The sequence below is a fragment of the Solea senegalensis genome, linkage group LG18, assembly GCF_019176455.1.
Source record: "Solea senegalensis isolate Sse05_10M linkage group LG18, IFAPA_SoseM_1, whole genome shotgun sequence".
NCBI lineage: Eukaryota > Metazoa > Chordata > Actinopteri > Pleuronectiformes > Soleidae > Solea > Solea senegalensis.
The window spans coordinates 2,143,192-2,159,179 of NC_058041.1; the positions used below are offsets into that span (position 1 = coordinate 2,143,192).

Here is a 15,988-nt window from a genome sequence, read left to right on the forward strand (position 1 = left end):
TCTGTGTGTACAGAACGTGAAAATCTGGCTCGACGGCTAACGGCGGCATTGATTCTTTCCCCTTTTTTTGTGTCTGTACAAGTTCGGTTCTCATGAGTAAGGTTCAGGTAGGGCGGAGCAATGCATGGGACAAGTTTACTTGAGAGCAGACCGTCTGGAGAAACGGAACGGGTAAGTAATGTTTTTATTTTCACATTTATATGATTTGATTTAAAGCCTCTTTTTGATCATTTAGACTTGATGAGGTTAGAGGAGTTGTAATTAAACCAGTTTTAATGTGTGAATAGTATAACTTTTTAAAGAATTCAACTCAAACCTGGTCATTTATACTTTTTTCGATGTCGTCATGGTCTCCGACACTAACAGTGTTGCTTTTGTCGCTCTGCTTTTTCCCCTCACTGTCCCCTGTGACCAGGGAAACTGGTGTTACTGCTCTGACCAAATCCTTCCTGCCTTCTAGGAAGCTCTTTGCAAAGCTCATCAAGATTTTGCCTCTCTTTGGGTAAACATCACCGCTATCTGGGACTTCTTGATGGTTAGGAATTTCCTCAACTGTTGCCGCCCTGAAAATAATAATCACTGGCGAACCTTAATCACAAGCCACTCTTGAGAGAGGGAGAGCGAGACAAATGCAAGTCAGTTTGGACGTGTGGAGCGTAAAAACCTGGATTGGACACAGTTATCGAGTGACAGGAAACCACAAGATCAGGGTTTGTGTTTTTTTGTCTTACCACTGAGGCACGGTTTTGTGTCACGGCATTCGATGCATAAGAGAGTTTTTGCCAAACCTGCTTTTCTATCTCCTCTCATACAACTTTCATACCGGCAAGTAGTTGAACCCTTAAGTGTTTCTGTTTCTCAGAGAGTAAACGACTAAGCCTGCATTCATAATCTCTTTTAAAATGGGATTCAGCTGCTCTAATGTCTTTGAATCAAATCTGGGGGAAATAAAGAGTAGATCTACAGAGAAATTGAATGATGTGCTTGTATTGCAGTAATTACAGGAGGTATAACCATGTTTCACTTTTGATTCCAGATGATTGGAATGTGACCCCCCTGCACACTCATCACTGAGAAACCTTGGACTGAACTCTGACCTGCAGATTAGCCTGTGAAGTCTCACTTTGAGTCATGAGTTGGGGGCAATAAGATACAGTAGAAGTTTCACTTTTAAGCCAGAGGGATCATTCGCTCTGAGGAGGCGCAGGTGGATTCATCTCCAGAATCTCCCAGAGAAGCTTGTGCCTGAGACGGCGCCGCAGTCATGGGGGAGTGGAGCTACCTCGGCGGGCTCTTTGACAGCCTCCAGGCTCACTCACCGATGCTTGGACGCTTCTGGCTCTTGATCATGCTCGTGTTCCGGATCCTGATCCTGGGAACCGTCGCCAGTGACTTGTTTGAGGACGAACAGGAGGAATTTGCCTGCAACACCCTCCAGCCCGGCTGCAAGCAGGTGTGCTATGACATGGCCTTCCCCATCTCCCAGTACAGGTTCTGGGTGTTTCACATCGTCCTCATCGCCACACCTTCCCTGATTTTCCTCATGTATACCATGCACCAGCACAACAAGAGGGCCGACCGCTCCAAATTTGGCCCCGTGAGCAACCGGCAGCTGCATCGAGAAGACCGCCGTTTAAGGAGGTTCTACATCGTCAACGTGGCCTTTCGCATTGTTGCCGAAGTTGGTTTTCTTGTGGGCCAGTGGCTCCTGTATGGCTTCAAGGTGGAGGCCCAATTCCCCTGTAGCCGCTTCCCTTGCCCGTACACCGTGGACTGCTTCACCTCCCGCCCCGCAGAGAAAACAGTCTTCCTCTGCTTCTACTTTGTTGTCGGGGTGGTGGCGGCGATATCCAGCTGCATAGAGCTCTTCTACAGCTCCCTCAAGTGGTTTTGCACAAGCTGGGAGCCCAGTCCCTCGCCCACCCCGCTGGAGCGCTCCTGCGACTGCCAGAACCTGCACAACATCAAGCAGGAGGAGGCGGAGGCACAGGACAAAGGCAAGATGGGCCCGGAGAGCGTGAGGCTGAAGGGGGGATCGCTGAGGAGCAGTCGCAAGTCCTCCAGCCTCGGCCACAAGACCAGGAGCGGGAAATATGTCAACAGCAAGACTTTCATGGTGTGAGAGTCTCGGTTTGAACACGCCGTCATCACACCACTGTCTCTCTTCTTTTCTTCCCTTATTTAAATGTAACCGTTGCACAATGATTTCACTGGATTGCGTAATCGTTTCACTCTAAATTGAGTGGAGGATTTGTTTGTGATGAGAAAACCTCATCAAGAAAGAAAAAGTAAGCACTGCACTGAAGATAAGACTTTGTTGTCTTGTTTGTGTTGGTGAATCATTACAGACGTCTGAATTACACTGATTGCTTCTTAGTTTCAAAGAGGACAGATTCTTATCTCCCCATGAAACGGAAAATCCGCCCTAAAATCACTTAAGTTATTCTGGTGATTTTTGAACACTGACGTCAAAAGTAGTTTTTTTGTAAACTAGAAAACTTTTCTAAACTTTTTTTTTTTTACGTTTGATGAGAACATTAATAACCCTTGAGCTGCAGTTGCTTTCAGTTGCTTTTGTGAAATCGGCCGTGGGGAAGAGAAATGGGAGAGATTCTGTTTTTTCACGCTGATTCACCGAGGCCTTGAGTATGTTATTTATCTGTGAGACCCAATTTTTATAAGACTGTCTTTGTTTGATTTATGGAACCAATTTTAAATAAACAAAACACCATTTTAGCCAAGGCTAAAAAAACAAAATACAAAATTCTTTGTTATTAACTTATACACGACATTCATGACAGCAGGATTACCACAGAAAGTATTCACAACAGCCCAAATACTTCAAAATATATATATGTTATACACCCATAAGTTGCTCCCAGGGCTTTTGTCTATAGAACATTGGTAAATGATCGCACATAATAGTAATTATATATACCTTGATAGCCTGTACCTTTCTTAAATATAGGAACCAAGGAAAAATGGTACAACCTTAAAGGCCAGTTTCACCTGTCTGCTTGTTTAATTTGACCAAATTTAACCATATTTTTCTCATTTATTTGATCTTATCTAAAGAAAAAACACACTAAAGAGCAGTGTAGGGCTTTTATTTTCTTAAAAGGAAAGGCTTTTATTTTATTTTATATTTTTTTCCACTGTTTTGGGAATGAGACATCTCAGATCCACTGTCCGATAATCAAATACTACATTTAACTCTGCTAGTTAGTAAAACAAAGCAGATTATAATTGGCTTAAATGTTTAGTGTGTAATATTTATGTGAAATCATTTCAGTTTGGCAGAAATTGAAATGAAGATAATTTTACTAAATTTCAAACTAGTAATTGTTTCCGTCATTTTTTTTATTGAACATATTTTTAAGTATTTCTATTTGCTATATGTGCCGTGTGTCATTATTCCCTCCCCAAAAAAACAAAAACAAATTCCCTGTATGAATAAAACTTAGATTCAAGCTCATCATCTTGCATGTCGGTACGTTTAGCCGGCACTAGGTGGCAGCAGTGGAAAAGGAAACGATGCCCACATGAATTACAGTAGGAGGCTCCAATAATCTTCTGTCAGGTGACAGACTCATTAAAAGGCCTTTTTTTATATCTTTACAGACTATAGTGCGACACTGAAGCTGCCACGTCATTATCCTGACACTAAAACTTTACGACGTATACGTTTAAACTGCTGTTTGTATCGAAACTTGTGATCTCAGCAGTCAAAAACCCCAAGTTAGCTGTAGTTAATATTCTCCCTGACAGGTTTACACACACACACACACACACAGCTATTCCTTTTTGGAGAAAACTCCCTTAGAGACAGACTATTTTAACCCTTAAAGCCTGTCTGTTTTAACAAACAAATGGTGGCCCTTGAAATAACTGAAGAAAGACTCTTTACTGTCCCTCAAATATTCCTACGTCAGTTCCTGCAGTCGTGTGATGAGGTTTCACAGCAGTGTTAGTTCTTTTGTGTTCTGTGAGATGTTTGTGGGCCGCATATGACGACTAATGTAAAGCGGTTGCAGCAAATACTGTGCACTCTTTTTTTCTTTTTTTTTAGACGGGTGGGACCAACATATGTTCAATACTAGGTATTTTATTATTTATTTCAATGCACTTTTTGATGTACAGTACTTCTTAACCGTTTAACAGAAGTGCAATTAGCCGTAATTACGCGACGGTTTGTGGAGAAAACAAAAAAGTCAGACAGACATTTTGAGGCTTAGGACCGGACCATTTCATGTCCCCATGAGAACTGCTGGTTCCTGACGAGGTCACCAGAAAAGCGAGAGAACGCCGCTCTCCTGCAGTTTTCCTGGACGCATCATATATGCAGATTGCATAGCAGTGCGGCCTCTTTGATGTGCATAGAACAGAATTCTAGATGTGTTTTATATAACTGTTCCAGAGGGAAGGAAAGAAGGAAGGAAGGAAGGAAGGAGTCGAGGAGGATTACCATCAAAACTTTCCCTGTTTCCTTTTTGTGTGTGCATCTACGTGTCTGCTGCACGTCAAACTCTCTCTTCATCCACCTTCTCCCCAGACTTTCTCTTTTTCCTTTTTCTTCTGTGTGCCTCCCTGTCTGTCTGTCTGTCTGTCTGTCTCTCTTTCTCTACTCTCGCACTCGCTGTCTTTTTCTGAATCCAGGGAGGCCTCGCTGCTGGAGTCTGTCTCTAAGTAAATGTAGGTCATCTGTTATTCTGTGACTCACTTCACACCAACGCAGAGAAGTGAGATGGAAGTGATAACATCTCTCTCTCTCTCTCTCTCTCTGTACAGCCCTCCCCCTCCCCCTTCTTCTTCTCCTCCTTTTATCCTTCCTTCACCTTGAGTGAGACACTTCAGGGCCTGTGCTGGCGTCCCCTGCCGACACCGCCGCATGTGGACTCTGTCAGTACACACCTCGCTGAGTGACGGCTCGACATGCAAGTGTTTCTGATTCTGCTGAGTCATGCAGCGTGATGCTCTCCCCTCTGTTCACAGACGCATCATTCCTGCGGTTTGCTTTCCTTATTGCTCCAAACAAAGACTCGCTCGGTTGCCTTTGGTTTGTTCAGGGCACGGAGCGGGACGCTTGTTTCCCGTCTCTTATAGGATCAACACGCGAGAAGAGTCTTTTCTTTCTCTTTTAATAGTTTATTATTTGTCCAGGAGGTTTCTCAGATCAGTCAACACTGACTTCATCAACTGTGCAGCTGTTTCCATGAAGCAGCCTGGAATCCAGACACTTGCCACTAGCAACAGAAGGAAAACTGGTTTTTAAGCAATTGACCTGATAAAATCTATGATATCTTCACACACACACACACACACACACACTTTCTATGAGTGGAAACTAAAGTTTTTGCACCGCAGTCTCTACGGAGACAATCAACCATTTTAATTCCCGCCACATAGGAGTTGTAAATCCACCGCTGCCTCCGTCAGGAAGTTGGGGCGTGTTAACTTTCGGTGTTTGAAATCCTACGTGACACAAACTTAACAGACGAAGCAGAAGTAGGCTAATAAGTCTCGTGTCCCCCGCAAGTGTAAAAACAGTCGTTTTCTCTATGGAATTTGCTTTGGGAGCGCGAGCGGCTCACAAACATTTCCAGAGATGCTGTAGATTTAAGTTTGCGTTTATTTTTTTTATTTTTTTTTTTGCACGCTCACAGACTCATTGTTGACGGCCACGCTCACATAAAACCCGAACTAGCCCTTTAATTAAAACACAGCACATGATGTTCTAGACTCATTTCCTCGAGGACAAACCAGTTCACAGTTCAAGCTCCACAATAACACACTTTTCTCTGCGTTCAGCTGACCTGATATAACATCTGTACGACTCTATAATAAAAATGAGCTCAAGCTGTTATTGACGGAGAATTAATGTGTGCCAATTAAAAACTCACTCTTTAATTAGTTCCACATTACACCTTCTTTCTCTTTGACAGTGAGCTGAGAAACGACAGGACACTTCAAATCAACTATTGCTAAGAATAAGAACAGTCCTCCTGACCTTGTTAACATGCATACTTTGTCAAATATAGGACTATAACGTGTAATATAAGGTGTGTACAAATACTACACGTAAGATTCAGGTGTGATAAAGGTTTTAAAGTTTTTAGACAGTGGATCGTGAATATCTTTCATTTTTAAGCGGCTGTGTTATTTGTTAAAGATGAATCAAATAGTCTCACAATGCACGGTACTTTGGACGTTGGACTTAAATCTAAAACAGTGTCACAATTATAGAACTAAAAATGTATTAAATACACTTGAAATAAACGGGAGGACAAAGAAGATGATACTTTTGAGGAGAAAATACTGATTATGAGACACAAAACATCACAATACTTGTTAAAATACAGCTAAGAATGAGTTTTCACTCTTATCTTGGAAGGCTTAAATATAATGTCTTATTTTAAGTAAGCCTTTTTTCCAGTGCACGCATATCAACAATATCACGATACAAGGATCCTGATTCCGATCGCGATGTTTAACCGGAGAAAACAAAACGTTTACATGAAAAGTAAAAAAACAAACAAGATTTCTCTATTTGTTCACTACATAGAAGTTTTTTGTATTTTATTTGACATTATCTCGCCGTAAACACCCTCTTCTTCCGTCAGGTATCTTCCACCCAAGTTTCCCTCGTTTGCTAGAGCAGCGCCACCGTGAGGAGACATGAAGTAGCGACGCCCGGCGAGTGAAACTGGCAGGTACTTCATTAAAAAAATCCAGATTAGCCCTGTCCTGTCGAGGCAGGACGACATTTAGACCCGGCCTGTATGCAGTATATTGTGTTATAATACACAGTATACAGTGATTGCCACAACATCCACTCTCTTGGTGGGTCAGGTTCTGGGTCTAACACACATACAGTGTGGATTTGTTTGTCGGCAGAATCCTGAATCCTCTAGATTTAGCCGTCCAACTCGGGGATCGACGAGACACAGACCTTGTATATAAACCTTTGAGTTTGAAAAGTCAATCCTAAAAAGACGGAATTATCCACAAAAAGAAAGTCAGATTAAATGGAAAAATAAGCTGTTTTCTTACTTATAACATATAGTAATATATATAGTAGTAATAACATAAGTAACTTTTTTTTTTCCTATATGTATATATATATATATATATATACATATGTATATATATATATATATATACACACATATATATATACACATATATATCTATATATATATATATAGATATATATATATATATATATATATATATATATATATATATATATATATAGATATATATATAGATAAAGCACGGCACATTTGAATGGAGACCATTGTGATTGACAGCTGATCACAGGTGACGTCTCCAAACTTCAGGTTTGTTGCTCATTTCAAAGGCTTTTGGTGAAGCCAGTGCAGAGGACTTCCCTTTTACAAGCACAGGCAGAGCTGATGATGATGATGATGATGATGACGACGTCTCTTCTGTGTGACCTCTCTGACCTCTGCCCCGCCTCACGTGCGGCCCTCAGACGGTTTATATCTCCGTCTTCCTTCTTTCGGAAGCCGCCACCGGAGCGTGGCGCCAAGTTTATGGCACCGCCCGGAGAGCTCGGGTCACCGCACATCACACCTCGCCACTCCATCCTTATCCATCCATCTGTAATGCCAACACCCCACCACCACCACCACCATCACCACCCCTAGTCTCCCTCTCCACAGGCTGCGTCGTGTGAAAGCTGCATTTACAGTGAAATATCCACACTGCCTGTAATATGCCTCGTTCCTCTGCTTCCTGCCTGAGGTGGACACAGTGTGGATGCTGCACCATCTGGAACTCACACACTCACACCACACACACTCACACACACACACACGTCCAACTCTTCTCTCATTTTCTCAGGAAAAATATTGTGTAAAAGGCGTTTCCTTACACCCACACACACACCCCGCTGACACAATAACTTCATCTGATGAGGATGATGCCTGATGCTCCTTGGCTCAGTTGAGTGTGTGTGTGTGTGTGTGTGTGTGTGTGTGTGTGTGTGTGTGTGTGTGTGTGTGTGTGTGTGTGTGTGTGTGTGTGTGTGTGTGTGTGTGTGTGTGTGTGTGTGTGTGTGTGTGTGTGTGTGTGTGTGTGTGTGTGTGTGTGTGTGTGTGTGTGTGTGTGTGTGTGATGGCGGTAAAGTAAATTGTTATGGTTAATTTGTAGCGTTGTGAAGTCTGCGCACATCTGGGTTTAAAGAGGCCTCAGTCTTTCCAAAAACAAGACACTGCCTGTGTCGCTGCAGCGCCGAGCCAAGAACATCAGGTCCTCTCCAGACATGGAGACACACTGAGGGGACACACAGACACACAGACAGAGAGACAATCCAACTTTGTTTGGAAGGCACTTTAAAACAACCACAGTGCTGTATACAGAACCATAAATAAAAGACACAATAAACAAAAGGAAGCTCACGCCAGGCGATAAGATGGTGACAAGAAGACGTAAAAACGAGGATAAAAGGAACAGCCAACTATAATAAAACTAGATTAATTAAATGTAATTAAATTAAATTAAATGGCAATAAAATGTTGTCTAATGTGCAAAAGTCAGTGTTTGACGACATACCAAGAAAGTTGGTATTCCTCTGGATGGATGTGGATTAAAGGGCTGTTTCACCCCATGAAAAGAGCCCGTTACACACGTGATAATATGTCATGATGACTCCTGTCCTCAAACCCACGGCCCGAGGGCCACATGTGGCCCCCAAACTGAGCACATGTGGCCGGTGTTTTCCTTATACGTTGATAGCTTCCTGTTTTATTTTGTAGTTCTTCCTTGTGTGTGCTCCTTGTTCACTTTTCCTCTGTGTTTTCCTCTCCTGATCAGTCTACATGCTCAGTTTTTATCAGACATTTGTTCAGTTTGTACTTTTTGTTGCCCTGCTGGTCTTTAAGTTCTGTTCTCCTTATAATATCTTGATAGTTTCCTGTTTTATTTTGTAGTTCTTCCTCGTGTGTGTGCGCCTCGTTTGATTTGACTTCCTGTCCTCAGCCCCCTGATGATCCACCGTGCCCTGGTTTGATTCACCAGTTCAGTTCACTTATTCCTGCTCTCTGTGTTCCCCAGTGTTTACGTTGGTTTGTTGTGTTCGTTTCGTGACGGCGACTATTTTTGCCGTTTTGTTTTTGTTTTTTATGAAAAGACGGTTTTGTTTCAGTTCTGCATTTTCAAAAAAAAAAATAGAATAAAGTGAGAGCAGAATGTTGCTCACTGTTGGAATGACTGAAACTACAGATGTATTCAGTGTTTTGTATTAATCAAGAATTGGTGTTGACGTGCAAAATAGAGATGGATGTGAAAGAAGGAGGGTGAGCACTCTTCTCTTCCTCACTTGTTTTGGATGTTTCTGTGATCCTCATGGGATTTTACAAACTGTGTGTGTGCATGTGTGTGCAGTGTGCAGGTGTGCAGTGTGTGTGTGTGTGGTTCACCCTGTGTGTGCAGAGCTGTCCAGAGTGGTGCGCTCAGCAGTCGTGCTCGGCTGCACACTAACACAATGTGACAGGGTAGAAATACCAGCACCGACTGCGCTCTCGCCCACCCACTCTCACACGCACACACACACCCACCAACCTCACCCGCCATGTTCACCATCATCTCTAACCCCCACACACACACACACACACACACACCATGCCCCCACCCTCTGCCAATTGGCTGTCTACCTCCGTCACTCCACATCTTCTGCTCAGAGACAGAACCATGAAACCCTCCACGGTTCCCCCTCCCATCCTCATGACTCCCAGCTGCTTACGTGGGGTCCTTGCGTGCATCAGTGAGTGACGCTGGTATCAAATGGGACGTATTATGCAACGTCCCATTATGCAATGCTATGTTTTCATATGCACATCCGCCCAGCCTCTGGAGACGACTCGCTTCGTTGGCCCAGGCTCTTTTTTTCTTTTTTAAAATATCTTCCTGCTGCTTTGTTTGCTTCCTAAACATTAAACCAAGGTGACAGTCACAGGAGGGAACAAGTCGTTTGACATTTGCGATTGTCACAGTTTGAACCCTGACCCCTGCTCCTCTGCAGCGGGTGGGTTGGAGGAGAATTCCAAATGCCACATTATCTTCTCATCGCGACGTCACAGAGACGCTTCCTCGTTTCTCTGTAACCTTCAGCTCCGGCGTCTGCTGAACGTTGACCTCATCGTTCGACACCTTGCTTTAATATTTATACCATTACACTTTTTCACGCCTGGCTGCTGCTGGATAGAAGCCCAGTCTCTGGCCACAGTGTGGCTCCGCTCGAGCGTGTCCGATTTTTAGTGCCTTGCTCAAGGACATATTTGTTTCCCCTGCTGAATGACTCACTTTCCTCCTAAAAAAATACAAAATGAAAAGCAAACAAGAACTCCTGTAAAAAAGAGGAAAAACTGCTCCTTCTGTATCTGTTGTGTATTGAATTCACATTGTTTTCTGGGTTTATTCCTCCTGAACACCAGGGGGCGTAAACTTAAAAAGAAGTTTAAGTTCTTGTCACTGAATTTTGGGGGAAGCAAACAGTCGGAAGACGTTTATGGTTTAAAGACTTTGTATGTAAGTCATTTCCTCTGGCCAACCTCTACCTTTACCATCACGCCCCCTGGTGTTCAGGAGGAATAAACCCAGAAAAACAGCATACACTAAAACCCTTTTCACCTCTTCAATACAAATGCCAACATTTGTTTTAACATAAGTTTTATTTATAAATATTACAGAAGAGTATATCATACTTTTAATTGATTCGATTCAACACGTGCATCAGAATAAACGGTCGGCTTCAGTCCGAGCCGTCACGTTGCATCATACTTTGTACATTCTTTGTCTGCACTGACCTCAATTCTGTTTATTTGTTTTCCCACAGGAAAAAATAACTCGAGAGACGCTTTGAGAAGTTTGACATTGAAACATTCATCCTTGTCTTGTTTTTTTCCCCTTTTATTTTGAATTTTGAAGCAGGTCACGTTGATCTGAATGGAGACGCGGGGGTTAAGTGCTTCCTCTGCTACTGTCGACGCTGAAGATGCCAGACTGAGAGAAGGAGAGGAGAAAGAGATTAAAGCCACAGCTGCCACATCATTGCCTCCTTAAAACCACTTTGACCTTTTTAAAGAAGAATCTATATTAAGGCCGAACAGCCCACTTGTGTTTTTTTATTTTTTTGTTTCTGCATCACTCTCCCCTTCCTGTCCTTCATGTCCCTCTTCTGTGTCGTCCCTCTGTCCTCAGGGAGACGACTGCATGCAGAAGCAGCGCGGATCACTGAGCTTCAACACAACCGTCTCTACAAAAAAAAAACCAAGTATTTTTCAGTATTTTTCTAAAGCACTGAGCAGGACGATGATGCTGCAGTTCCTCTCTGTGATGGTGTCGGTCACAAAATACTGTAGACCAGGTTCCTTCATGCATTATTGATATAATCAAACATTCTAAAGACATATCTGGCTTTGGAGGCAACATGAGCACATTTGGGTCACAGTGTCATGTGACTCAGTGATGTATGTATGTGTGGACGTTGCTGTGTAATTCCTCCTCAAACATTGGAACAATAGAAAACCCTCAGCCTAAGTAACTGCACCTGTTCTTACACAGGTGCCATTGGTTTGCTAGCTAACGCTAACATGACTTTTTATTTAAAAATGACTAAAAACTACGGCTGTGGTCAAACTGCAGCCAGAATAGTGAAAATGTTGCGTCACTTCTTCTTATTATTGTTATCGTGAACGATAGCTAGCGAATGATATTTCCAGACATACACATGTTATGTTTAAAACACCAGTATGTAGGAGCTCTTTAACCGAAATGACACTTTTATCATATTTATAAATATAATTATCATTGTTTTAAACTGAATTTGTTTTGTAAAACACATTATTTCTTGATTAAGATGTTAATTTATAGTTATTTACTTAAACATTTACTCAACATAATTTCCAACTGCTCAAATTGAGGTATAACAAAGTGAATTTAGTTTATTTGCCAAATAAATAACAATACAATTGTTTTTGAAAGATTTCTGACATATTTATGTTTTCTCATTTGTTAAGCAGTGCATGTGTGTTTTTTTTGCTCCTCTCGTGAACAGAGCAGAGGACGTCGCTGAATTGTACACGATATGAAACTTTCATTTTTAAAAACACTTTGAGCAGATTTGACAGGGTGGTTAGTGGCACATTCTCCCGTGGGGTAACAAAGTCTATCGCTTTACATGCTCTTTAGGAACGGAGTGCTGGTGTTATTCCAGATTTCATCTACAATGGTGTGATTTTCGCAGCAGTGCAGCCCTGAAGGCATCCATCTTGGATCTTCTCCAGTTCAGTGGTGATGGTGGGGGCCTGGCTGGGCTGGGCTGGGCTGGGCTGAGTGGGGGGGGGACTACATTTTTGGCTCCCTTCCAGTCCAGTGGGCATGAAGGCTCCTGGGCCTCGGAGACTCCTGGGATTTCCCTTTACACCAAACCCCTCTGCCCTCCATTAACCAATTAGAAGAGAGAATTGCTTAACTGGACATATAAAGGACCGCGCGCAGGCCGAGGGGGGGAGAGGGGAATAAATCAGGAGTCACGAAGAAGGGAGGAAGAAGATGGTAGTGAGAGGAAGTGTGTGTGAACGTGGTTGGATCACAAACGCAAATACACAAGCCCCACACTTGAGTGCATTATGATTCATCCGTCCACACTGAAATACACAGGCCCGTGATAGATGTTTATGAGCTAATGTCAATTTTCTCCTGTGAATTCACTGTCAGCGGATGATGAATGCACTCAATATCGCTGCTTATTCATCTCATATATTCTCTGCAACGGCTCTCACCCACTGCACGACAGTGTCTCGCCGGCGCCAATAGGTGTCGTCATTGCTCAAGTTTGTGGGTCAGTGAGTGAGTGAGTGAGTGAGTCAGTGAGTCAGGCAGGGCTGTGCTGGCAGAGACAGACAGAACCCCACCCCCCCCCACCCCCCCCTTTCAAAACTACTGGGGCGTGATATGGTGTAACGCTACATTGTTGCCATAGCTCTGTCAGCGTGAGGGTTACAGAGACAAAGACGTCTTTCTGTGTGTGTGTGTGTGTGTGTGTGTGTGTGTGTGTGTGTGTGTGTGTGTGTGTGTGTGTGTGTGGCTTTAACAAGTCCACAGATAAACAAATATTTTGTGTGCGGACGAAGTTCAGAGAGTGCAAAGAGCTGCAGATGAAAGCAGGAGACAGGTGAAGGACAGAGTGTGTACACAGTGTCACTTTGCCCTCATCATTTGCCTTTGTGTGTGTGTGTGTGTGTGTGTGTGTGTGTGTGTGTGTGTGTGTGTGTGTGTGTGTGTGTGTGTGCACCTGTCCTTGTCCTGGCTGTTCTCCTGTAAGAGACCCACATCAATTCATCGGGCCTCTGCCCTTTTCCCGGGGCTGCCGGGGAAATGTGATGTGACAAGTGGGATGAGCAAGACAGAGCGAGGGCAGAGGAGGATGGGGGTGTGGGTGGTGGTGGTGGTGGTTGGGGGGGTGGCAGGTGGGGTTATAGGTAGATTCCAGAGGATTTAAGTCAGAGTGATGCACAACAAGGCTGTCAATCAGGCCTTACTGAAACAGACAGCTTCTCTATAGAGGATGTAAGTGCACTTTTACTTTGAAAGGACACCAGGACACTTGATACTGCATGTATACTGCATGTATACTGCATGTATACTGCATGTATACTGCATGTATACTGCATGTACTGCACAAATAATACCTATTAAATTAGCAAATATACACGTATTATCTTTTTTCCTTACACTTCTTGCCGCTTTAATGAAATCCAGGCACAACTGGTCGTTCCCTTGTTTTTCCGACGATGTTCAGATGTACTTACCTTTTCCAGACAGACCAAGTGTTTTACTTGACTGTATTCCTGACGTTAAGCAGCGGCCGAGCCAGACTTTTCTTCATTTAAATGAAACAAAAGACAGATTGAGTGTGGAGATACTGGAACAGCTGGATTAATTTTTTCCGACGGATAGAAACCTTCGTGTTTTCTTTGACAGGGTTTCTGAATTTTTATAAACAACGCCAAAAAGGAGGAGGAGTTTTTCTTATCAATTACATCTGCTGGCCAAAGTGAAGCCGTTTCTAACTCTTAACGTCAAAAAAACCTCGAGGTAGCCATACGCGTCTTAATTAGGTCAAGACTTTTGCGATGCACTTTATCTTGGTGTTGCTCAGTCTCTAAACTGCCTCGTACCAAATGCAGCTGCTCATGTTCTAACAAACACAGCTGGACGAGCGCTCATCACTCCTATCCTTTCATTCTCTGCATTTTAGAATTGATTTTAAACTTTTAATGTGTTGTTTTTAAAGCCTAGTTAACTGAACCTTTAACTGTCTGTGAGCACGGCAGAGTTTTGCCGTCCAGGTCACCATATAAACACAGAGGTGACCGGTCGACGCCCCCCTGGTGTTATCACTGACTCAAAATGTATATATTGAGAATAGCTTTTCTAAACCAGTCACGACTGGTGACACTTCTTATTCCTTTGGATTTTCATCTGGATTTTTATGCTCGAGTTCTTTGGAGTTCTTTGGTCGTTTGGCCAGAACTCCTGATTGGATAGAGATGGAGACATCCAGAGAGAAATGCTAATAGCAGCAGCTGACAGGAAGTTATCCAAAAGACACAGAGTATGTTGCTACTGTTTTTAGCCGCTTTTAAAAGTCCTTCCAAGACAAGAGATCACTTCCACAACCTCAGGTTACTTTGTTTGTGTCTGCACATAGATTTGTTTTGCAGACCCAGAGGCATCCGAATGACAATATTACAGAGCAATGATTAAAAATGGACCCACAAAACACAGAAATAGAAAGATGCGACAGAAAAGGACAAACTATCTTGATTTTTTTCATCAGAAATAAAATAAAATGTAAAAAAAACAAACAAAAAAACAGAGCTAAATCAAAATCTGCACGTGTTTATTCCACCAGTGCATTCATTCAGCTACAGTAGCTTGTGGTGAGCAGACACTTGTGTCTGTAATGGGCAGCAGATGAGAAAGAGGGTGAGAGGGGAAAATGAGAGGAGGTGAAATCTATTAGTGTGACAGGCGTCCTATAAAGCTGCAGACCTCGGGGGACGCACTCCAAGTGCTTAGTGCAAACATGAGAGAGAGGGAGAGAAAAGACACAGCAGATGAGACGAGGGGACAGAAAGAGACAGAAAAGAGTCCTGATGTGCATGTAGAGAAACCACTGAAACTGGACCTGCTGAAGGAATTCACAGCGTTGTGTGCAGCCAGGATGGAAAAGTGAATTCACAGTCACAGTGTCTGTGTGTGTGTCTGCATGTGTCTGAGTGCTACCACGATGAGTGTGCTCCATATGTATGTCAGCTCCAATCACTCAGGGAAACAGGGGTGGGGGTGGGGCTGGAGGTGGAGGAGGAGGAGGAAGAGGCCTCATTCATGTCGACATCAGTCCATGGGTGACTGAGCATCTCGGAGGTGAGAAAAAAAAAGTTTCTTTGAGAGAGAGAGAGGGAGGGGGGAAACTAAATAACACGTTTCAGTGTCTTTACTCCTAACATCATAGAATGTGTGCATATAAAAGAAGCAGAAATCCACTCACACGCGTCACCTGCAGCATTTATTCAACAACACTAGCTATCAGTCACACTGGTGTCCACTCATGTATGCCCTGCTTTATTGTCCACTTTCCTCTCAATGGGAGCATAATTTACAAGATGGACGTCATGTTCTATTGGCGAAGACATCAAACCAGCGAGTGAGATCATTAAAAACGCGAGACGACTTTGTATTAACGTAATTATGCAACGGTTTCTGAAAGCTGAGAAGTTATTACGGTAATTTCAGTCGCGCTGTCGCAGGGAAGCCGGCGAGTCAGCGTCTTTGTCACCAGTCTGTTTCTGCACATTGAGACAAAAAAAAATCAAACAAACGTAACTTTAAATGTGTTATACTGTTCAAATGTTGAATTCAACACGCAAATCTGGTGTCTGTGTACAACTACATGCAG

The 15,988-nt window shown here is 43.1% G+C and overlaps 1 protein-coding gene across 1 annotated transcript; it reads left to right on the forward strand.

The window, feature by feature from the left end:
• The first annotated feature begins 42 nt into the window (after positions 1 to 42).
• Positions 43 to 2,736, forward strand: LOC122759318 (gap junction delta-3 protein-like). Its single transcript, XM_044014101.1, has 3 exons — positions 43 to 171; positions 416 to 710; positions 1,037 to 2,736. Exon 3 carries the CDS (start codon positions 1,265 to 1,267, stop codon positions 2,120 to 2,122), a length of 858 nt encoding a protein of 285 aa, XP_043870036.1. The 5' UTR covers positions 43 to 171; positions 416 to 710; positions 1,037 to 1,264; the 3' UTR covers positions 2,123 to 2,736.
• Positions 2,737 to 15,988: the final 13,252 nt, after the last annotated feature.